Source organism: Zophobas morio, unplaced genomic scaffold (genome assembly GCF_036711695.1).
Source record: "Zophobas morio isolate AGI-343-1 ecotype UQ-CSIRO unplaced genomic scaffold, CSIRO_AGI_Zmor_V1 ptg000044l, whole genome shotgun sequence".
Classification (NCBI taxonomy): Eukaryota; Metazoa; Arthropoda; class Insecta; order Coleoptera; family Tenebrionidae; genus Zophobas; species Zophobas morio.
Genome location: NW_026972149.1, coordinates 9,311,625 through 9,334,776, shown reverse-complemented (window position 1 = coordinate 9,334,776; position 23,152 = coordinate 9,311,625). Strand labels below are relative to the sequence as shown.

The 23,152-nt window shown below is 36.0% G+C and overlaps 2 protein-coding genes across 3 annotated transcripts; one reads left to right on the top strand and one right to left on the bottom strand.

Annotated features, from left to right (window-relative positions):
- Nucleotides 1–3,527: 3,527 nt before the first annotated feature.
- Nucleotides 3,528–10,926, bottom strand: LOC135141892 (putative mediator of RNA polymerase II transcription subunit 12). Its single transcript, XM_064073468.1, has 5 exons — nucleotides 10,866–10,926; nucleotides 10,212–10,448; nucleotides 5,438–5,579; nucleotides 4,964–5,392; nucleotides 3,528–4,674 (listed from the first exon to the last, which is right to left on the bottom strand). Exons 1-5 carry the CDS (start codon nucleotides 10,924–10,926, stop codon nucleotides 3,591–3,593), a joined length of 1,953 nt encoding a protein of 650 aa, XP_063929538.1. The 3' UTR covers nucleotides 3,528–3,590.
- A 138-nt stretch (nucleotides 10,927–11,064) lies between these two features.
- Nucleotides 11,065–23,109, top strand: LOC135141372 (integral membrane protein DGCR2/IDD). 2 transcript variants are annotated; one of them, XM_064072427.1, is made up of 4 exons: nucleotides 11,065–11,497; nucleotides 19,541–19,594; nucleotides 20,035–20,183; nucleotides 21,835–23,109. In XM_064072427.1, the coding sequence occupies exons 1-4, from the start codon at nucleotides 11,449–11,451 to the stop codon at nucleotides 22,021–22,023; spliced, it is 441 nt and encodes a 146-aa protein (XP_063928497.1). In that variant the 5' UTR covers nucleotides 11,065–11,448; the 3' UTR covers nucleotides 22,024–23,109. The 2 variants fall into 2 exon arrangements, with proteins under 2 accessions (XP_063928497.1, XP_063928498.1); XM_064072428.1 differs by lacking the exon at nucleotides 19,541–19,594 and having other exon boundaries at nucleotides 11,071–11,497.
- Nucleotides 23,110–23,152: the final 43 nt, after the last annotated feature.

The following is a 23,152-nucleotide window of genomic DNA, read 5'->3' as shown; positions in this document are numbered from 1 at the left end:
TATTTGATTCTTACTACTCCCCACACTCTCCAACAAACTAAAGAAATTTCAACTAGAACAGAATGTTCAATGACGAAACCACATAAATCTGAAGCAACTAAAACCAGTAGGAAGCTGCTTCGAGCTACGAATGCCAACACATGATTTATGATGTGAAAGCCAATTGAGAAATTTTAAACCAATCACAAAAATTTTGATTAATTGAGGCATTCCAATCATCACACACAAGCACTACTTATCCCAAATAGTATATTTACACCACACTAATTAACGTGATCGAATGACTAAACATAGCTTGTTTAAATCAACAAGCGTGTAATTCCATTTGGCCCACTCAAACCCGTTTAATCCAAATAATATGCTTATTGTAATTTAATACTGTTACAACAATCCAGCAACCTTTACGGTGTAAGTTTAAACGCTCACGTTTCAACACTCCAAACATCCTACTGTATGCAAATGTTAAGACATTTATGGCGAAAGAAACACTATCTGGCATTAAATTTTAATACATTTTACTTGACTCGTTTTACAAATACTGACATTTCTTAACAAAATTTAGAAATAGTTCTTTAAATACACTTTTTACAATTAATGGAGAAGATTTTGTAGGTAGTCCTTCTTAATGCTGAAGCAGAATTTTAGTTCGAATCCCATTGAAACCTAATGACTTTTTAATGATTAATTGTTATATTATGCATTTTTATAACCAAAGGGCAATTATAATTAACAATGTCTAACTAGCTCAGATGATTGAGAGCTTTCCATAACTAAAGGATGGTCTTGGGTTTAATCCTAGAATCATATCATAATCATATTTACTGAGAATAAAGTTTGTGTTAAAAATCAATTTGTGAGACGTGTGAAATCTACTCAAAACTGGGGTAGAATAAAAAATATATACTGTCATATAATGTTCATTTATGTTGTCTGCTCTAATTGGTGTTCTAGTTCTTACCTCTGAATCAGCTTCCCTAGATTATCATCAGTCAGTTATCAATCAGAACAGTGTATCTTGTGAAAAAAACCTCTCAATATTGGGCATTAATAGTTAATTAACAATAAACAGATTTCCATAAATGATTCTAACAAGTGGGTACTGATCCATTCAATTCAAATGTCACGATTTTTTTTGACAGATGACGTATTAACCATATAATTAAAACTTTAAAAATGTCTACCATTACTACCAATATTTTAAAATTTCACAGAATTTATAATAATAGTGATTAGTTCTTAGAGGTCACAAAAATGAACAAGATTTATTTAATTATAATATGATGTGCTTATTTTTTTTCTGAGCTATATAGTCTGTCCGTAAAGTTCACAACAAGAATCGTTGGCTGTGTTTCTATGCACTCTCGTTCGGATCGTACCACTCCGACAAGTTCCGACACTCCCCAATCATTGACGGATTGACCTCACGACACAATAATTAATTAATAAGGTATACGAATATATATATTTTTTCTATTGCTCTAAAGTTTTTTCTAATCATTCAAGATTTATAACATATGCAACACAACATACAAGTAGGACAAGTGCATCTACAAGTTGGCTAGGGGAGAATATTTGCTTAATTTTTTCGTTGATGGCTCAAGAGAATGGTAAATATTTTAATCGTGTTATCCTCATGTTTTCTAATGTCATTTTACTATTAGATGTTCTGCTCAAAGTATTGGATCAAGCTCTAGGCCCTGAGGGTGTACAAGAATCCTTGAAGAAAACAGGTTGAGATTTTCTAATGAAAGAGTTTTATTGAAGACAATCTGGTTATAAAAAAAGGAATTCGTTTATGGTTGGGCGGTGGATTTCAGTCACTGTTTCAAGGGCAGAAGGTTATATAGATACAAACATATTTTATCTGTTATTGACAAACATCAGCAAATTGAATCTACAGTGACGTATATTTTAGGATGTGCATGATAGTTCTGCTATAGATTTTTGTTGTCTTTATGATAGATTTAATTTGTACTGATCTGTTAATCTTCTAATAGTTCGTTGAATTTTATAAAGTTAGGCGTCATTTTTTTAAATTACTTGCATCATTTCATCAGATCTTTCAAAAGTTTACTTCAACAAATGTTCCTTTTTTAAAATTGAAGCTGAAAATAAATGATGAACCTATGAAAATTTTTGTCAGTTTCATATAAAATGTCAAAGAAACGTGATTTTGACTAATCTTGAAAACTAAACAAAAATTGTGAAAAATGTGGCTAAAGTAAGAATTTGTTCTCTGTAGGCGATTGAAAACGAAAACAAAGTAGTGGACAATCAACTAATACAAACACATTGGAACGTGAAATTTTAAATTTTTGATGACGTAGCATGGGACGATTTTGTTTTAAATTGATTTCATTTAATCTTTAAGAAACATAGGGGCAGTCTTTCATGATACTTAGAGATGGGGGCATTTTGTGTAAATATAGGCTGAACAGTTAACCGAAACTAATTTTATAATGGGTCGAAAATCAGGCAAAATTTGGCAAAATTTTGTGTTTTTTAGGATTAAAAATCAATATATGTGTAAATATATAGGCCCACATATTAGTAAAAAATATATTGATAATCTTACGTAACATAAAAACAATATCTTCACAAAATGATTAAAGGTCACAAACCTTAGAGATCCACTAAATACTGTTCCCCAAATACAATCATCATTGTGGCCTTATAGCGACCATCGTACCACTAGGCACGTACAACATGATAAAATACATCCAATATAACTAACAAGTTATCTTAACTTACTCATCGTAAACTAAAATTAAGAACGGATGTGTGGTCTCGTACCTAACTGCCGCGTTTGAAGATGACTGTGTTGCCAAATCTTGGGGTTGATGATAGCTCCGAAAAGGTTTCACTTCTTCTCTGAACATCTGTCCATTTAAATAAGTTGGTCGCTTCTTCGTTCTTCTCGGGTAGTGAAGGCCTTTCTTCTTGATAACATTCTCAGGTCTAAATTTTGTTGTAGTCGTCGTCGGTTCTTCGATAAGTTGTCGATCCTGATAGTTAATTACCGTCGCTGCGGAATAGTTATAGGTTTCTGCTTCTTCAGGTTCAAAATCTTCTGGTGGTTCTTCAACTTCGTAGGTGTTTTTAACGGGAGCTAGTTTAAGAAAGTTAGTTTGACGCTGAGAAGCAGTGTGGTATTTGTATTGTGTTGATGGATACATTTTTTGTGTTTTGGGTTGTAATATGAAAGATTCTTCTTCTTGTTCAGCAATTAAAGCATTTTGGTACTCAACTGAATTGAAGTGGCGAGTTTTTGGATGGACCGGTGTGATGAATTGCCGTCTGTCATACTGATATTGTGGATATGTTTGCCTAAAATGAGTTAAGAAATTAAATTTGTGGTAAAAACAAAACGAAATGCACGGGGGGGGGGGGTTAACTATGACTAAGTGAAGAGTGCTGTGATGATGTGTTGAGTATGTTAGAGTGTGTGTCTACCATCATGCTCCGGATTAATCACCCATGGACTTAGATATAACAAATTTATTTAAAAATATATCAAGGTACAATAACAAATTGATAGTTATTCCACGTATACACCTACAAACTACCCTAAAACTAAAGAAATTAATACTCTATTCAACGTAACTTGTAGGGTTCCCCAAATTCCTATAATATCTAACACTGGAATTTTGTAATTCTTGCCTGTAAGAAACAGACGGTCCTCGTCCGGTTTGTCTCACTGCCACTTCGGCTGACGGTTGATACGCCAAATCCGCAGATTGGTACTGTGGAAGCTGTTTGCTTTCCTCTTGATATTGTTGCCTACTAAGGTATCTACTAGGTCTCACTTCCGGTTCTGGTGCGTATTGAGGCTGTTGCCGTCTGGGAAGACTCTCTCTGGGAAGACTCTCTCTGGGAAGACTTTCTCTAGGAAGACTATCTCTGGGAAGACTCTCTCTGGAAAGACTCTCTCTGGAAAGACTCTCTCGCGAAAGACTCTCTCGAGGAAGACTCTCTCTGGGAAGACTCTCCCTTTCCCTCTGATACTTGGGTACGGGCTGATACAAGTACTCATCTTTGCCATCACCCTGATCTTCATATTTTGACGGTTTTGTAGGTCTAGGCAACGGCCTTCTATAAGCCGGCTCATCTTGATATTTCAAACTCGGTTGATAATCATATTGCTCGTCTTGGTATTTAGAAACCGGATGATATTCCTCCTGTGGTTCTTCTGTAGGTTGGTACTTGGGCTTCCGCCTTGGAAGTCTTGTAGTTCTTTGTTTAGTCGCCCTCGTGGGTGCTTGAGTCTGATATTCCAACTCCTTTGGTTCCGGGTACAACAACGAATCTTCCACTTGGAAGTTTTCGTTCTTTGGGTAAACATTTCGAGGAGTCAGAGGTTGCTGGTACCGACTAGAAGCAGATTCGGGTGCATAGGTAGGACGCTGCGGGGGGACTTGAGGATAGTATTCGTACTGCTGGGTGCTAGTTGGCCGTGTGGGTGTCGTTTTCTGTTTTTTAGATTTCTTCACACTCTGTGAAACATAAATCGCGGATTTCGACGGACTGTCATGACCATCTTGATTTTCTGCCGCAAGAAGTTTTTGTTGAGCGATTAAAGCGTTTTGGTACGCCACTAAATTAAAGTGTGGTGTCTTAGGGGCCGACTTGGGTGATTCCTGTTGGGGTTCGTACTGATACTGCGGATAGGGTTTCCTAAAACGGGGGAAACGAATTACACTCGACAATCGTAGGAGTTGAAGGACGTGATATATAACGACTTATGCAACGCTCGAAAGGTCAAAAGTAAAAGAAGGGAAATAAATCTTCAAGTTCAATAGCATGTGTACTTTCGATTTCATGTTGATGCATTCAAAAAAAAAAGAAAACGAAAGTTGACAAAGTTTCCAAAATTTGCAAAGTAGGTAATAAATTAGAGAGTCATTATAGTCGCATAAATAACCCAGTCAATTATGGCGTCCTAGTTAACGTGATCGGTACTTACTGTTGTTGCAGTTCAGGTTGCAAAATGTATCTGTAAGATTGTTGTTTCAGAGGGGTTTCTTCACTTTGTTCTTGTTTCACAGCGCTTTGACTGTTGAACCGTAAATAATTGGACGGTCTTTGGTATGCAGTTTTCGTAGTTGGGTTAACTTCTTTCAAGTATTGTTCCACGGGTTGTTGGGGCTGTTGTTGTTGTTGTTGTTGTTGTTGCTGTGGTGTGGGGGGTTGACTTTGTTTCTTCGCAGCAACCCTCAACCTCACCAGGTGATTGTGCTTCAAAATTTCTTCATAGTCTTTGTGCGAGGGCGTCGTGGGCTGGTACCGGTACGATTCGGTTTCAGCTTTGGGACGAGGTTGCGGCTGCGGCCGGTAATACTCTTCTTCCGCCTCGTCGTACTGATAAGCAGTTGCCGGTATTCGCTCGGCTCGTCTAGAAACGATCATGTTTATGGATTCAAACGAGTTTATTTAGTACCTGTTTGGTTTGTAGTAGTGTTTGTCATCGGCCACTTCTGGTTCCTCGCCTCCGGTGAGCCCTGAGTAGGGCAAGACGTACCTCGTCGGTCGCTCTTCATCTCTCAACAGCTGACAATTACCGCCGATTGCCACCAGGAGTACTAAAATCCGAAAAATGTTTATGCAATAATCGTAAAAGTGAACAAGTTCATCTATCTAAAGAGACGGTGACCCCGATTCCTGCAGTAAAAGTGTCCATTTGTCAAACGATTCGCGATGATTATACTATGTGTAGCATTAAACCGGTTATCAATGGTATTTAAGCATCTCGAGTTTTTATGTTAATTAGGTTATTGACAGTGCAATATGCTTATATAATTGCTACCACCCAGTTATCGACCGCTGGCCATCCGCTGCTTGAAAACTCTTATTTTCGTTGGCCTAGATGAGTTAAGTAGGTCTAATTGGTGTCATTACGGTGAAGTACTCATTTTTTAACGACCGTCTCACTATAATCTACTCCTAATACGAATTTGATTATTCATTCTCTTAAACTTTCGTTTAACTAAAAAATGCATTGACTGCATCCACAAGCTTTCAAATATTTTTTGGTTTTTAGCTTTAAAAACGAAAGTACTTAAACTTGACTAATTAAATCAATTAACTATCCACAAAAAACGTTCCACTTGACGCATATGCGCAAAAAAAAGAATCAGGTTGAATCTGAAATCGATGATTTCTATACTTGGTTAACTTTTCAAAAAAAAAAAAAAATCTCGAAAGGATTCATTTTATATAATTATATTGCAACATGTGTACAAACTATTTCAGATCACATTTTTCAAACATTCTCTGTAAATTCGTCTTCCTGGAGAGGTCTGCAGTGGTCGAAGCTTGTTATGTAACTCTTACAAAAATCTATAACTTGCATAAGATAATTTAATGGTTTTGGCAAAATTTTGACGGAAATTTTTAGGCTTGCGAAAGGTGGTCAATTCAGATGAAATTTTGTGACAGGAGGTTTAGTTTCGTAAAATATTACTCTAGGAACCGAGATGAAAAGGTTGTGCCGGATTTTATAAATTCTTCGTTTTTCGAAAGAAATGACTATTTTTGACGCGTCTAAAACGATTTTCACAAATATTGTGTCGAACATATTGAAATGAGGAAAGTTCTATTGTCATTGTTCGAAGAACCTTTTATAGAATTACGACTTGTAGCTTCCTACATTTTATCCTTTTTTTCCGATTGGCTAACGCGTACTTACCTAAAACGGTATTTATGAATGTCAAGTCATTTCTACAAATTTTTGTAATAGTTTAACTTTTTATGATACTGTTATATAAATGTTGCATCAATGCGATCTTCAGATTTTGGTATTTATTGATTTAATAAATTTCAGACACGTTGTCAGAACGTTTATTTATCGTGTTTGTGCAATTTGTACAACCAAATTTTATTTATTTATTTGTTGTAACATATGGCAGTGTTAAACCTTTTTTAGGCAATCAAAATTATACTTTGTTAATTCTGCGGTTTAGCTCGCAAACAAAAAACCTAAAGTTTTTGCATGCAAAGGTCGACAGTTTACCAGTTTTTATCGTTAACATTGTCGTAAACAGGTTTTACGAATTCCAATTTTTTTATTAACATGGAAGTTGAGACGTTTTTTCTGGTAAGCCTTCCTTTATCGTACTCAGTGCGATAAAAAATGCACCTATTCTCTGTCGCACTAGTGCGATAAAAATGAATCCAGTTCGATACGGACATGAATAACTTAGACGATTTTCACGAACTGTGAAACCTGTTTTGTATTTAATGTGTCAATAAAGAATATCGCTTATTTTTTGAGAATATTGCAAAATTTGTAAACGTATAGAAAATTTGGCGGCAGATGAAAGATTTGCACGTATTATTAGGTAACATCAAGGAAAATAATTAATAATGTCGAACACGTTCTAAATTTATGACACCACATCTGCTAATTTTGACTCGATGATTTTCAGATTGCCAAAAGTTATTACGCAACGTTACTATTATAAAATCTTATTTTTATATTTATATTTTATTTATTTAAAGTGTATTCCAATCCAAAGAGATTTGCCAAACATGTACGGAATTAATTTTAGTGAAAATTTTGTGGTTGTTGTCTTTCAGAAAATGCTTGCCTGGTATATTAAATTTAGTGTATGTAAAATATGCATTTTTTCTTTTTTACTTTTTTGCTGTATAGTTTTTTACATTGAACTTTTTATAAACAATTCATCTCAGAAATTAACCTCCACATATCAGGACTAATTTAAATAAGGTTTCTGTTTCTATCTTTCTCTCACTTATCTGAAGCTACAACAATGTAACCACAAATATTCAGGTCATGACATTATTATAGAAAGAAATCGCTAACCCATTAAGAACATTTTTACAGTAATTTAGATAATTTACCTTTGTCCAAAAAACCAGAGACACAAGTTTTTGCTAAAATAACAAAAACAAAATGAAAAACGAGATTCTTGATTTTTCTTTTAACCAATGTAGTTATCCTAGGGTGTATAAACTAAATCTTAGATTTTCTCTCTTGTACAGTTAAGAAATGCATACACGCAAACAATTTCTGACATTAGCACAATATTCACACAGGCATTTTTTTATAAAAATAACAAACATTAATTTATTTGAGAAACTGATAAGAACGAAAATTTTTAATAACTTTGGAAAACATATATACACTAAAAATATATTTCTAATTTGGTCATTTTACGTATAATGCATTACTTACTATTTTAATTAAAACAAAAATCAAGAAGCCAAAACTTGAACATTTGAGGGAAATTTTTGTCGTTGTTTGAATTTTCCGAACGATAAATTTTAAAACGGGACGACTCAAAGCTCGTAATTTCCAAAGACGCATGTTTTTCGGTATAAATTTTTTCAATTTACAAACAAATTTTCTTTTTACAATCAAAAATCAAAATTTTGTCAGTTTTGAAAATTTTGAGCTTCGAAAACCACTTTTTTGAGCGTTCGCGTTTTGAAATCGCATAAATTAAAACCGGTCGCGCCTATGTTTACAAACAAAGCATCAATTATGCTATTATGGCAATTTCCTAAACCAGTCGTGATAGAACACTTAGAGTTACATAAATCCACACCTCGGAAGAAATTAGTGAATTCAAGGTGAATGTCAAACGCACGCATTTAATTAAAGCAAATAGCTTTTTATCGTGACTGATCGATTACAGTGATCACACACTGAATTTAGGAAAAGCACGAAGCACTAATCCAAGAGCACGAAAAGTTTTTGTGATGCCCAAGAATTTTTCTACCCAAAAACTTAGAGACGCTTAAAAGGCAAATACCAAATCCAGGTGGAACGCACACACATGATCACTAACACTAAGTGAATTACCTATTGCAAATAATTTGCACATTTTTCAAAAGATGCACTGCTTAAAGTTTGCGAAGAAACTAAAGGCTGAAATGTGAAGATCGCTTTATATAGGTAGTGCGAAAGAGAAAGGGTTTGAGAGAAGACATTCATTCATCGAGCGGTTTTACAAGGTACATCCAAAACACAAATCGGTGCTTATGTATAAGTTTAACGAATACTTTACCAGAAAATATATGAGGCGAGTATGAGGAAGAACCTGCTTCGGTTTTATTTGGAAACATCTTATATATTCTAGTTATATAAATTTGCTTTTTTCTGCTGATACACCCAAAATACTTGTAACTGTTTATGTAACAAACACTTTTGAGGTAATCTGACCCAAATTATCGATCATATACCATCCTCACAGGCTAATTAGTATCGCTCCGATCTTGCACCACATATCAACACTTGATCTACTATTTTGATACAGTTCACACATTATTTCACAAGGTCCATTATTTCGACACAAAGTGGTCATTTATTTTACCAGTTAATGATGCAATTTTAATTATTAACGGAGCCGGACGACTCTTTATCTACAATCTCGAAGGCCAAGAAGAAAAGATCAACTTGTTCACATACCTGGAGCAGATCGTCGCTAATGACAGCAAAAAATATATATCGCTCACTCGCATCATTAAAAGAATCCACTAGAGTTGTCTCTAACCCTGGACTGGATTTAAAAAACTTAAAGCCTTGCGGCTTATTTTAGACTAAAAAATGACCGACAATGTTTAGTAAGTGCCAAAAAATATAAAACACAAACATTATCATTATTATTACTATTATTATTACAGCGATTACAAAATTCCATTTACTAGACCAAAAACAAAAGTCACACACGAATAATCGGAAAAGACGATACCAACAATGTGTTCTCTGTTTGCAGATTCCATTTAATGTTATGCAGTTTGAACTCCAATCTGATTAACATAGTGCACGCTAACTGTGTAGTCCCTGAATATGAAAGTATGCCTTGAAAGTGTTTTAGTGTTTGAATCTGCATATATAAACACTTTAGTGTAGTACAAAGTATACAATCAAAAGTAAAAAAGTTAAATCTAAGAAGCAAGAGACGACACGCATGATATTTCAAAAATAAATTAAAGCAATTATAACCCTAAATTTATGTTGGTACAGCTCTGAGGTTTCCACAATTCCTGTTTGGTATGCATGTCGGAAATGGTAAGCACCTATCATTCTCACCTCCCAGTTCAAAGCCCTACACTGCTAATAAGGGTAACTCAGAAATTTCCTGCAGACTTTAGTTCAAGGGATTAGACCCTTCGTTACCTAGAGTACTAGCGTTTCTCCGACCGACCGCTCCTCCCGACCCATCCTTCTTGCTCCAGTTTTCACTTACCCGAATAGCTCGGTTCTGCTCGAGGCGAGGTTCCGAATTTGCAACCGTGAAGTTCACGGACTGCAAGATTTGATTCACTCAAAGTTGCATCTATTTTAAACCGTCTCCACCAACGTGAAGGTAAGGTTAAGGTGTACCAGATACCATTCGAAGGTATTGCTGACCAAGCCCAGATTCTCGAAATCGAAAAATCAGGACAGTCGTCAGAGTAGGTGCGGACACAAAATAGGGGTGGTTCTCATCATTAGGGCTATAATGGAGCAAGTAGAAGTGAGGATTTGAATTGCCCGCCACCCATAAACTGTTGGTTAGAACACATGTGTCTTGAAGTCAGTTTTGCAATTTTCGACACGTATTATAACATATTTCTGTACTGACAGTTCAGGGTTCATGAATCGGTCTTGATTTTTCGTTTGACGTGCCGATTTTTGAAAAAAAAACTATAACTGTGTTTCTTTATACAAATAAGGATTCAAATTTAGTTTTTACAATACACATTAAAGATTGACAATATCAAGTAACCTAATTAAAAATATTTAAGGTTATAAATGTAGAATTCCTTGAACTCTAGTTTTTTTTGTATTACAGTCATCTGCAACCGTCCAGTTGTTGATAGTAAGTGTGTGTTGACAGTGTTAGCGAACGCCCTATTACTGACGGTAATTTCCTTCTGGTTCTTTTCTTTAGTTAAACTTTCTACCGCTAGAGAGCGCATCGATTGCTTCACCCTTGCTAGTAGCAGTTTTCTTTAAACAATTAGATCCTTGCTCGTATGCATTTCGCAACGCCCTAAACTGAATTTAGCTATTGGCACTGTACTTAACAAGCAAATTGCTCTATTATCTGCAGTGATATCACAAAAGGGTCGCGTGGCCGTCAGGTTCGCACCGGACCGGTGTCCGTATTTTCGTAAGCTGGTGAAACGAAAATCAGTGTTTTCCCGTTCGAGAAAGTCTGGGAAAATCCGGTTAAATTGTGGTGGATGCGCCGGGCGATGCACGAGTCCACAAACTTTAGTCCCGAAAGTAAACCAGAATGGGTTTTCCGGCGTCGTGGTTCATCTAGCGTATCCCTACTATCCGCAGCTCTTCCCTCTCTGTCTAGCAAAAAATTCAAACAGTTCACCACTTTCCGTGATAGAGTCGCGTGCCGCACAGTTCTGTTCAAACTGTCATTGCTAAAGCAAGTGCCGCACACGATGGCCAAAATCTGAATTCGTGTCTATCGATGGTTCGGCATGACGCTTTTTCTCGGGATTCTTTTACTTACCCTCACCACCTTTACGGGTAAGTGCATGCCACTGCACGCAAATCGCTTAAAAATCCGGCCTCCGCCAATTTAGAGCAATTGCACGATTTCATTTTAGTCGTGTGTGTGATTTATGCATCCTCCACGACCATCATTAGCTAATAACGGCGAAATAAAAATGTCATTAATAATTGTCCAGACAGTCCAATTACGCGAGAAATGTTGCACCGCAATGCTTGAGGCTCACCCGCCCAATTTGCAATCAAATCTGGCCTTTGCTGTCACGTGGAAGGAGAACGATCCGTCACCGCGCTCAAACTTTTCATTTGTTCGACTTCCGCAATTATGGACCAAATGTTTCGGAAAAATCTGCGGTCACATTTTTCTGATGAATGCTCCTGCTTGTTTGCCAAAACCAACAAAGCCTGTTCGAAATGATCAAACAAATACCGCCGAATTTAGCGGAGAATTTTTTTAATTAAGCGAGATTATCGCAGATTCGGGGAACTTTCCAGTATTTCCATCGCGTGACAAAGTAAAATGAGGGTGCGTAAACGAAACATTATTGTTATTGTGGCGGGTGGCAAGTCGACACTTAAATAAGGCCAAACAGAGAGCCGTTATTAATTTTGACAAAAACCCCAATAAGAGAATCAAATTTTACGTCAGACACGCCATTATCTCCACCCAAGTTTTAATAAAGCACAAACCGGTACAATTACTTCTAATTTTGATAAATACACCCAATGACATTGTCAACTTTTACTTGTTTACTCCGACAAAAACACCAACTCGAAAATGCCAGGATGCGTTAAACAAAAATGTCGTCAAGTTGGCGCACGAGAATGACAAAGATGGGTAAAAATCCGGCGCCAGCTATAGGACGTTAATCGCGCGTTATTTTCCTCCTCCACATTGGGGTCCAAATTTAAATTCATGTGTGTGTGTTTTTGCGCATTCTTTCTTTCTACCCACAATAGTTGCACGTTTTCGTCGCAGCTTCACCGAAAAATATCAAATAATTTAGCTTCTCTGCACCTTGCTGTGCTTAAATTTTCCCAAATGCCTCCATTGCAAGTGCAATTTAACGTAAGCTTTCCGCCGATTCCTCATAATGCGCGTAATAAAATTCCCCAGCAGCTCGTATTTGTCATTCATTCTTCGCATCTGCTTTGCATTTTACCATAAATCTCTATTCTCGAAGTTAACGCGTTTATAAATGGAATGAAATGATAAAAATTTAACGAAGACCGATGCCTCTGTCTACGGACATTATTTTATTGAAACTAATCGGGTATGGCTGAACCTTGACCTATTGTGTTATAACTAGTCTAACTAGTCTATATCAATTTTAATAAAGGTGAAAACGTTCACATTGTCGAAAATAATCGATGATGCCCGGAATTCCGTTCCGTTCAAGCTCAAATCTTCACAGATGGATTATAAAGAAGCGAGCTTTTGGCAACTTTCCATTTACACAATAAAACATTTGAAAAGGGTCAAGGCTAACGTGCGATTTCTTGTTCCAGTATTAAGCACGAATGCAATTTGTTACGCAAGCCCACCGCTTATTTCCAACAAAGCTTCTTACAGTCAAGTGTAGTGAGAGGTTGCAAGAAATTATTTCATTTTCATAATGACCGATTTATGAATAGCATGGTGACAATGAATTGCTTAATAACACATTTCGTCCGTCGAAAAAGTTCACACAGACGGAATCAATATATTTGTCCCACAAATGTTACATTTATTTCAGATAACGATGCACAGACTGCAACAGTCATTACTTTCGAACGACTATATTTCCGACTGAGACTTGACGACCCTACATCGATTATCTCATTTATTTCACCTACTAGACCACTATAATAGGCGCGGTGTCTAATCGATTATCCTTTTCACGCCAACCATAATATCGATTATCTTAAAATAACATCGATTATTATCGTATTTGTTTAACGCCTCAAGGAATGATTAGCCTTGAAAGTGAGCAACAATATCTTCACTATATATTATTTTACTGATGTGAAGATCTTATCATCGATTACTTCATTCTGCCGATTTTAGAAGCATCCGTACTAAAAATTTATCCCTAGTCTATTTGTTTTTGTATTTTATTTAAGCTCTTTTAGTTGAACACAGAATTAATGTTTCCGCTTATCTTACCATCCTATCTAGCGAAATTAATTGTTCGCTTCCAGTCGTTTACGTTCTTTTCACTCAACTTCAAAATAGTATCGATTATCTTACTTTCCACCAGTCCTATTTATATTCTATTATTTAGTTGATTATTACAGTTACAACATTTTTCAGAAGTAAGTATTTAGAAGTGACTACAGTATTTAGGATTAGTCAAACACTTGTATCGATCATCTGAGAAAGTTATCAATTATCTGATTCGTGTCTTATTGACTTACTATTAGTAAACATAAACGATGTTCTTAGGTCTGTCTATGTATTGTAATTTATCTGTGCCTCGTTTCTTCTTCTGTTTTATTTATCTTCTGCCAACGTTTGTAATTCCACGGCCAACTACCTATTCATCTTAAATTAATTATCGCTTACGTTACAAGCTTTATACTACTAGATACACACTTATTCCGTCGATTTTCACAATGACCATCTCACCGTTCCAGACAAACGCCCCTTTCCTATCGATTATCTCACTCATTTATCCCATGTTATTAAACCCGCAGTTGCTTTATTGCACCCAATTTCGTCAAAACATACTAATCGTCGATTATCTCGGCAATCGATGCCGATCGACTTTTCCCGATAACGTGCGAATTTTCGGTCAATTTCCTGGAACGGCATGGAATGGTCCGGTTTCGAGTATCAGGAAGTCACGAAAATATTGCCACACACCCACCGCAAGCTTTTCCGAGCTTTTATTTATTTTATGAGGACAAGTTCCAGCTTCTGTAGATAGAGAATTTCACGGACACATTTCCCAAGCCAAAACTAATATTTGGTCGAAACAGTAAATATTGTAATAAGTTTTGGGCGTTATCCAAACTATCGTATTATTAAGTGCGGTGGGCCTTATCGATTATCTCGTAATCGATTCTTTTCTAATTAGGGTTTTCGTAATTACGCGAATGGAGGATTTTCACCTGCAGGTTCACGTTGCGTGCAGGTGACATGTGGGAGTTTTCACTTTAAAGCTTTTTTGTGGATAATAATAGTAATGAGAATGAGATAAAAATCGATATCGAGGAAAACGGAAAAATGTATGTGTCTAGACTTAAACGAGTCACAAATCGAAAACTACCTTTGACGTCACGATCGATAAATTTTAATAAAAAATATGTTCTCGGGCTACACAAATGTAACAACAAAAACACGATAATGTCAGGTCACGACATATAAAAGTAGTTTTTATTACATATTTGATTATATACTTATTATTGTAACCTTTAACTTAAGTAGATAATGATGAGCCTAGCCAAAAACAGTCTAACTGAGATTTGGATGCTAACAAAGTTATTATTATTATTATATATTGTCATGTGGAGGCGTCGCGACGTCGATACCGTCAGTATGATGCAACCACTGCATTGGTCAACAGAAACATTCGTTTGTATTTAGTGCATAAATATTTTTATTCGAGACGTAACGATCGATAGTTTATTAAAAAGCCAGACGTTAATAAAGCTTGATGATAATATCTACCTACTGTACACGTGAATATACTTAAATATCACGATTATCGATATCTTTTCAACCTCCATTAACATTTTCCTCAATTCTAGCAGCGACCTATTAGTCAAAACCTGATGATTCTTTAATAACCTCCAAAACAAAGACAGTTATACCTTGGGGGTAATATCGTATCGATATCTCAAAACTTGATGAACTTTATGTGCTACAGATGAAAGCAAACACAAATCCCTTTGTTCGAATAACTCGGTAACCGTTTAAATCCGACGGTATCTACGTTTTACGAAATATAATTATCCTTTTTTCTTGTACACATATATAAATACGAGACTTTGTTGGGGATAAAGTCGAGGATAAAAATAAAGACAGTTACTTTATCAAGCGGTGCCTTGGCGTCTAACACGAAAGAGATGAAAAAGCGCGAATATGAATAACGATGAGCGATCGTGATCTGAATATAGAATGAATAATAACATTTAAAATAAACCTAAAATACACACACGTGCGGAAGAATTTAATTCTTGATGAAAATCGACGTTCATTTACATATTTGCATACTGCGGCAAAATAGAAACAGATGGACACTTACTAAATATTGAATAACTACAAATATAAATACATAGTTGTAGTGTATAGCATATCGTGGCAGTGTGTATACTACATGATACACGAACTGGTGTTAAATTTGTATTTATAAATTCGCATCAAAAGCAAGTGTAGGTATATTTAAGTATCCTTAATTAAAGCGTATAACATACCCCATATTAATTAAATGTCGTTAAAACTGTCCTCGGAGTGTATGGCATACTACTTAGATTGCACTAAGTAATTAATGTTCATGTAGCACAAAAATGATGTCTATTTATACCTGTAGTTGCAAAAGTAGACGTAAATTTGTAATTATATATGCGTGCATATTGTATAGCATATTGTGGTTGAGTTTAATTAAATAGTATAGAAACTGCGTTTTGTTGCGATGCGGCGTCCCGGAGGGAAATCCGGTCTCTGTCGAAAAATAAAAGCGCGCGGTAATAAAGTCTTAACTATAAAAATAAAACTTTAAACAAAATTGTATCCAAAGGTGAGGAAACTTTATACACACCTCGCAAACCTTTATCTCAACGATCTGTAAACCCGTAGAACGTAATATTTATCGTCGGGGTCTTATTTTAATTTCCTTAAAACATCAAACGCTCGAAAGAAATTGAACAAAAGCCTTTAGCATTTATTAAACATGAATGCAAGTTTCGTTTATGCGATTTTAGTCCTTATTGTGTATTCTTTACGAGCGAAAATCGAGCATGATTCCGCATTGCAGGTACTATGCTTTGGTATAGAGTTGCCAGTGGTGAATCGATAAACTATGACGTCTGCAATAAAGCGTTTGCATTAAGTATTTTCACAGTACAATTAACTCATAACGTAACTGGCATCAGTTAGTCAATTTTTACTGGTGGAAATTTAAAATCTGGAAAATAACTCCACCGCTGGGGAAAGTTTCGAACTCCTGCTAACTTCACAACTCCCATCCTGACACACGCGAATTTGATAAGAGGAAACAATGGCTTAGCGCATTCGTCATTTTGGGGTGAAGCTTAAAGTGACCTAGTTTACACTATCAGTGTATACACATAAGTCAAGATTTCCACCCGTGCTAACATGTCATAAGCGCGAGGCGCAGTCGAGTCGACGCTTCTGCACGTCGATCCGGCTAAGCGATCGCAATTATCACATTAACCGAGTTATCTTAATTGATCCGCTCGTAAAATTTGTGAGTGCGATCTAGATTCGTTATTTATAGTGTGAATATCGGATGCACAAACTTTCCTTTCTTATGTAAAGAGCGAAAATTACGAGGTTACAGCGCCTTCGTTCTGACCTTGAATAGAAAGTCATTTTACACTCGGAAATGTTGTAATGGACTTCGAAAACCTGGACGTCCTGATTTATCGCTTGTGACGCCATTGACATTTTTGCAAATGGTAACATTGTAGGTTTTAATTATTTACCATCATAATGCAATTTAATGTTGCATAAGTGTTTCGATAGAAATGTCAGAAAAAAATTATTGGTAATTTAGAGAATAAAGCGCAACCATCTGGTGATTATTTAAATCGTTTACCAGCTGTCAAGGTAAATTGACTAAGTATTGTACAAAAATATATTTCGAGTGTACGCTTGCACAATGTAATTTAGTAGCTTTTAGCACTATATAGCTCACACCTAAACCTACGAAAAGAAAAGAAGTGTAAAAAGCAGGATAAGAAATGAGACAAGTATTTACGTCTCTCAAACGAAGTGAACATGGAAATCTCCACGGCTCTGGAAAATCCACGAAACAAGCTAAAAAGGAAAGCGTTTTTAGACATTACGGAATTGTACACTATTCTATTTCCATCCAAACGTTGCCACCGTGTTACGTAAACGGATCTGCAATTTATACGAATTATTGTCTTAATTGTCTTAATTGACAAATACCACAAATAATTAAGTATATTTTTTCACACAACACTCCAGTTTGTATCGCTGCTCCAATATAGCTCCTAATTTTTCATTAAATGATCATTACTCAAACACAGCTGTCATTCTATGTCAGTCGGACTTTACATTAAATCTGCGATATATTATTCACTTGCCAATAGTTACACATCGTAAATTATCGTTATTACACGAGTATAGTCCTCTAATCTTCAATAAAGAGAATAGCACACAGCAAGCAGATCATTAGTATGATTTATTTAAAACTACAGTCAACCTATCAAAAATTTACTACAAATATTACCACAAATATTGAAAACCGTATCCTTGATATAACTAGTTTCCATAATCCTATAATGAATTCTATTATCACAATCGCCAATTTACTCGAGCAGGCGATATTAACTTTGTTTAATCAGCACACAATCGTATTCGTCTTATTGTGCCTATTGTTTTGTGGTGGCAAACTCTAACCTCACTTTTGGCTCTCTGTTTAATTAATACTACAAAAAAAGTTAAGAACACATTCAGTCCTAAAAGTACGCTTCCATAAAAATCTGCATAAGTAATGTATAGCCAGAATAAGCATTTCTTATTCGGTAGGTAGACCTTCCCCATTGATTTTCATGACTACTGAAATATACAAAGTAAATCGGTCCCTAGCTCTTAGGCTATTATTTGTTATAAGTTAGTTTACTTTTAGTTTTGCCAAATTCCTTAAGAATTTAGTTGAAACATAAATTTACTTGTATCTTAGATTGAGCCCGCCTGCAAACTCTAATCTTGGAGATCGAATTGAAAATACGGACCACCCTCGCCGATGAGGTTTGATGACTCAGTTCAGACAATACGGTTCCAATTTTTGCGTCCGCTTGTAAACATATCGGTCGAAGGTGAATCATATTGTGTATATTTCGCGCTTAACCACACGTCAAAGTGACGTCACTTTACCGTGACGTCACTTTAATCCGAAGTGGGTATCTTTCAATCGAAGCGGCTTTCAGCACATTTTTAATCCACGTGGGGCCTGAAAGGCAAACAAAAACCACCGTAATGCTCTTCAGTAATTTAGGACGGGTTCTTTCCGCTCAGTTTGTTTTTACTGGTGTGGGACTTGCAAATCTGATTGTGCTTTCCAATTTTCAAATTCTTTCGCTCACTAACCTGTTTAAATAGCTGACAGTTCTCTCGAGAAAGTTCGTAAAACATTCTTAAACAAAAAATAATCCGGGTCGAGTGAATTTCGGCGACTAATTCACTCGATAATATTTTCATAAGGAAAAATGGTGGATGCGCCGGTGCTCGTAAAAAATTCAAGAATGTGGTTTAGTTGAAGAGCGACAGAAGTTGATAAATACTGTTGTTCTGTGTTCAAGTATTAGCTTGTTGCTTGATAAGAGGACTACGAGGAGGAAGCTTCTCATTGTTTTATGACACATACTACAAATTCAAGAGGATAATTTATTATTGCAAGAGGTTTGCAACAAGGAACACCGGTTTTCATATTTTACAATAGCAGTTTAAGCACTGTTCTCACCATGAATATAAAATTATACAATAAAATATTCCAGTCAAGGTTTACGATCGCTTTAGTGTTACTTTTATGCGGAAACCTTCTCATATCGCATATTTATCACTAATTCGGTCCGAGGTACAATTTCCAAGCAGCGTAAATACGAATAGGGCTATAAACGAATTTTTCTAAGCGGAATTCGGAATTTTTGCTCGTAAAATGCACTTGTGGGGCATCTAATCACAGCCGCACACTGCACAGCACGTTTATTCAATTTTTGTTCCGTACGTCAACATGGATTCAAATCCAAATAGCATATTTGGACAGGTTATACCAGTTCTGATGTTCTGAAACCAGTTCTTGAATCGGTGAAACTGGTTTTGGGTCTGAATCCACTTAATACGGTATATACTAAATTCTTGTTTTCCAGATATCGGCCAAATTTCTGCAAATAAATCGGCAAACCCTCTTGTTATAAAAGCAGGTAATTTTTTTTCATTCTATGAGTGAAACAATTGTGCTAAATGTTTATTGCAAGCGTTTGAAATGGAATCAACAGTGACGTTTTAATAACACAGCACGGACAACTGCAACAATGACATTTTACTGGAGTATGCACGAATTATTTCCATTTGTTAAATTGATGACTTCTGTGGCTATAGTCACATCCAACGTAAATTTAACTGTAATTGTTGACACTTCCGAGGCTTACGTCTCCTTTTAGCTAATGAGAATATAATTTGGGACAATGGCATGAAACAGCGAACGCGCCACATTTGCATGGTAGAGCAATTGCATCCATGATTGCTTAAACGACCGCCTTTATAGCAGTTTTAATTAGAAGATGATAATACATACCGCTGACTTCATTACCATTAATTCCCGCGATAAGTTTCTCGATTTTTATTGAGTCTTTTCTTTCAGGAGCCATAGAAGAGGACTGCACCGATTTTCAAGGACAAACGATAGCTCATGGCCTACTATATGTCCCCGGTCCGGCGGTGTGCACGATGTGCGTTTGTTATCACTCGGAGCCTATGTGGTGTAAAGCGATTTATTGCGATCCGCCTTACGTGAGTAAAATTCTTTACTAATTTGACATTATCAGGGCAAATTCATTTGCAAACTACCCTCAAGAATTTCACAAGCAATCAATATCAATATTGGAGAAACTTTCGTTTTCGGTAATTCCCAGGGAAGACAACATTTTCTGACTTTTGACAACCATAAATGTTCGATATTTTCTCGTCGTGCTGCGTTTTATACGACGTGTCTACATTTATAAGACATTATTTATGGATGGACCTATCAATACATATATAATGCGCAATAAGGGTCAATTTGTGCGCGAAGTTGTGCGGGTTTGGGTCTTTAAGGTCACGAAGTTGGACTGCAGGGCTAAAAATGAAGATATACTTTGGGTCTACTCAGAGAAGGGCCAATTAAATAATCAGCCATTACCCGGGGTGTCTCGGGAGGTCCTGTGGGAGGTATAGAGATCGTGCCTCATGAATATAATATATAATAAAACAAGACGCCAAAGAAGCGTAGGGGATATCGAACGCAACTGCCTTTTAAACTGACTAATCGAAAGTCCACAGCTTCCATTAAATTTATACTTATTTAGTAAATGTGAAATCAATACCGCGTAATTATCCGCTTCGCACCATATATCAAAATGTACCGCAACCAAAAATACACACCCGTATTGAATTTTTTTCAATCACTATTAATTTGCAAGCCACATTCCACACTAATCAATCATTTAGAAAAAAAAGTCGTCACAGGTTCGAGTCTCAAATTCAAATTATGTAACGAAATCAAGATGAAAGTGAATAAATAACAAAAAGTAGCTGAAAAAATTCTCTAGTTGGGTCTAACATAAATGTGTCCCTCGAGGCAAATAAATTCGACAGATCGAGTAGGTAGATGCTTTTTTGTTTCGTGTTTACGTCACACCATCATCGGCCATGAATTGGTACCGAACGGATGATGTCACCGAAGCAACACCAAAAGAATGCAACAAAACTCGGGCGGTTGTCGTGTTTTTGCATTATTATGTAACAGTTCCTTGATCCGATATCTACACGTACCTTTCTATTGGTCAATTTTGAATTCCTTAAAATAAAAAAGACACTTGATGGACTTTAAAAGTAACACATCGGGGCTAGATTTGTTTATCAGAACGTTGTATATTGTATCCTAAGCACAACGTAGGTCCTCCACTTCGCGACTATTACAATTCTGTTTATGGATAGTTGTCGAATTTTTTTATTACTGTACTCCAGTAATTGACTGACTTCACTTTTTAAATGACGTTTTCCTGATTAGTATTTCCGTTTGTCACTCGTGAATACGTCAGTTCTTGTTCGGCAAATATATATTTTTAAAGAGACGGTCCGGGGAGTGCGTTTTAATTAAAAATCCATTATCGCGTACAGTGTGGGTAATTTAATCTGCCGGTCTAATTGTGATTAAGGGCGTTTAGGTGAGTGCGCCGAAGCCTTAAATCAACATCTTTCTGGCACTCATAAACGTTTTGTAAAGAAATTCCATGGTGTTCCTCTCGAGATTAATAAATTTTTTAGTAGCGCGTGCTATAGTAAACCTTCTGGGTATCCATCTGCATTTTTTATGTATTAAGTATAGTCCGTTTAATTTAGTGCTCGTGTAATAAAGTCTGTCGTTGTGTACAGCAATTTGATTTTGATGGTTTTGTTTCAGTTCTGCAAGGAATTTCGTGTGGGCGAGAGATGCTGCGAATTTGAGTGCTTAAATCCGCCGGGCGATGAGGCCTCGAAACTGCTGGAGAAGTATCGACAAAAATTCAAGATCAATTCGCAAGGGAAATGCTCAATTCTGCCAATGATGATCATTTTAATAATAGCCGGATTGATAAGGTCGTTCGTTTGAAAATGTTATCCGTACCAAAGCTTAGCAACTTAGGGTAGATTTCTATAGCTTTTTGACCAATTTACTCACGTTAGAGGTTTTCGGAATACTATTTTCTCGTTTCTTTCTTGTTTGGTTTGTCTTCCTCTGCAGGATTCTACTATTACACGATTTGTGTGTATTTTCCAAACAACTGTACTGTAGGGTAGTTCGATTATGGAAATTGGATTTTTTTCTCCAACTTTTCGCTTCTAAAGTTAAGGCGTAATATAAGGTTTGTACAAAATTTTGTTGGCCTTAGACACAGTGATTGAAAGTTTATATACTTGAAATTCTACGTAAACGTTGTTAAATGTTTAAATTTTAATTACCTTTGTATAAAGACAGATGCGGAATATTATTGGTGCAACTCTAGTTGCAATTGTCCTTGAACATTTTCCAGTGTATCTATAACATTACTAAACAGTGTCTCCCGGGCGCTTGCAACGTCCTGAGTTTTTTATTTCTGACCTTTCATGATACAGGGTATCAACAGGCTTTCTGTACATTTATATCTCTTTTTGCTAGCTAAATAGCCATTTTTTAGCGAACTGACAACCAAAGCGCCAATAATGTTGCAGTGCATCGTAAACCGATATTTTTTTAAATGCCCTGTATATTAATCAGTGCTTATTAATACTGAACGCTAAGCTATTATGTGATATTATCTACGATGCATGTTTCCAACGATAATGTATCAGTACCAACGTTGTTATCCCTGACCAAATTGTTGCAAATTTTACAATCGTTACAAAAACTCTACTTACGAAACACTTGTACTTTTCAGTTATACCAATTCGAAATAAATTATAAACATGTAGTCCTACTTTGTTATATAAACTGTTGCTAAATTAAAACTTTAAATACACTTAATAAAGATTTTTTCACTATATGTGCTGTAAGCTGTTACCCTTAACAATATACTCAACTGTTGTTATTTAACTTTACTAGTGACGGCCAAATATGTCAATTATTTATACTTAATAATTATACCTACGACATACCGTTACGTAACACATATCTTGACAAGTTAAACCAGTGTAATTTTAAATGGAATAAACACTTATTTCCCAATATGTCTATTATTAATTCCTGTACATCATTCTGTAAA

Excerpts from the sequence above, each read along its gene's own strand:
- LOC135141892 (XM_064073468.1), bottom strand. The coding sequence starts at position 10,926 with ATGCGCTCTCTAGCGGTAGAAAGTTTAACTAAAGAAAAGAACCAGAAG. Across the intron at positions 10,449-10,865 it reads CCAGAAGGAAATTACCGTCA|AACCACCCCTATTTTGTGTC; the intron begins GTAATAGGGCGT and ends CCTAATGATGAG. Across the intron at positions 5,580-10,211 it reads AGCAGAACCGAGCTATTCGG|TACTCCTGGTGGCAATCGGC; the intron begins GTAAGTGAAAAC and ends TTCGGATTTTAG.
- LOC135141372 (XM_064072427.1), top strand. The coding sequence starts at position 11,449 with ATGACGCTTTTTCTCGGGATTCTTTTACTTACCCTCACCACCTTTACG. Across the intron at positions 11,498-19,540 it reads TACCCTCACCACCTTTACGG|ATATCGGCCAAATTTCTGCA; the intron begins GTAAGTGCATGC and ends CTTGTTTTCCAG. Across the intron at positions 20,184-21,834 it reads TTTATTGCGATCCGCCTTAC|TTCTGCAAGGAATTTCGTGT; the intron begins GTGAGTAAAATT and ends GTTTTGTTTCAG.